General features: G+C 25.4%; 1 protein-coding gene across 1 annotated transcript; it reads left to right on the top strand.

The window, feature by feature from the left end:
- Positions 1-182: 182 nt before the first annotated feature.
- COCVIDRAFT_117291 (hypothetical protein) lies at positions 183-419 on the top strand (the record flags this gene model as incomplete). Its single annotated transcript, XM_014694476.1, has 2 exons — positions 183-284; positions 366-419. Coding segments are annotated over 2 exons (156 nt in total), but the record flags the coding sequence as incomplete, so codon positions are not given.
- Between the last annotated feature and the right edge of the window lie 470 nt (positions 420-889).

The following is an 889-nucleotide window of genomic DNA, read 5'->3' on the forward strand; positions in this document are numbered from 1 at the left end:
TAAATAAACTAAGAATTAAGAGACTAATCTTTAAGAAGAAAGATAAAGTTTTTCTATTATAATAAAACCTAAAAACTAAATAACTATATAGAAAATTAGATAATCTCTAAATAGAACTATTTAAAGTTCTAGAGATAATAGAAAAAGTAAACTATAAGTTAAAACTTCTATAAAGTATATAAATCTACTCTATCTTTTATAAGAAACTTCTAGAACTAGTACCTTTAGATACTAAGCTAGTAATAAATATAGAGCTTAAAGACAACAAGTATAAAGTTAAAGAAGTTAAGAACCTATAGAAAATTAGTAGTTAGTAGAAATACTTAGTTAAGTAGTAAGAATAGCTAGAGAGCTATAATACTTAGGAACTTAAAGAAAATCTAATAAACTATAAGTTACTAGTATGTAATTTTTACTAGAGATAACTAGAGAAATAAAAGTTAAACCTAGAGTAGAATAATTAGAATCCGCGGGGAAAGAAGAAAGAGAATAATTAAAAGAAGAATTAAAGAGATTAGCCTATAACTAGCCTAGATTAGCTAATAGTTTAAATAGTATTAGTTTAATAATAGGAAGGCCCGTACTCTTAGAGGCTAAGCTCCTCTTAGTCTACTCTTTTATATAATCTTAGATAGTAAGAATTACTAAATTATAATAAGTAAATATCCGCTTACGCTTCTTTACTTCTAAGAGCTCTAACTTTTATTAAGAAAGCTACGTCTTAAGATAAGTAACTACTAGCTCTCTCTCTTTATATTCCTTATAAACTTTTTCCTACTCTTCTTTAGAAATAAATAAACTATACTTAGCGCTAACTAAGATATACTTAGTATAACAGCTAGAAGATATTTTAATAAAGTAACGAAGCTTCTTCTTTTTATAGCGCTTA

Source organism: Bipolaris victoriae (assembly GCF_000527765.1).
Source record: "Bipolaris victoriae FI3 unplaced genomic scaffold scaffold_527, whole genome shotgun sequence".
In the NCBI taxonomy this organism is placed as follows: domain Eukaryota; kingdom Fungi; phylum Ascomycota; class Dothideomycetes; order Pleosporales; family Pleosporaceae; genus Bipolaris; species Bipolaris victoriae.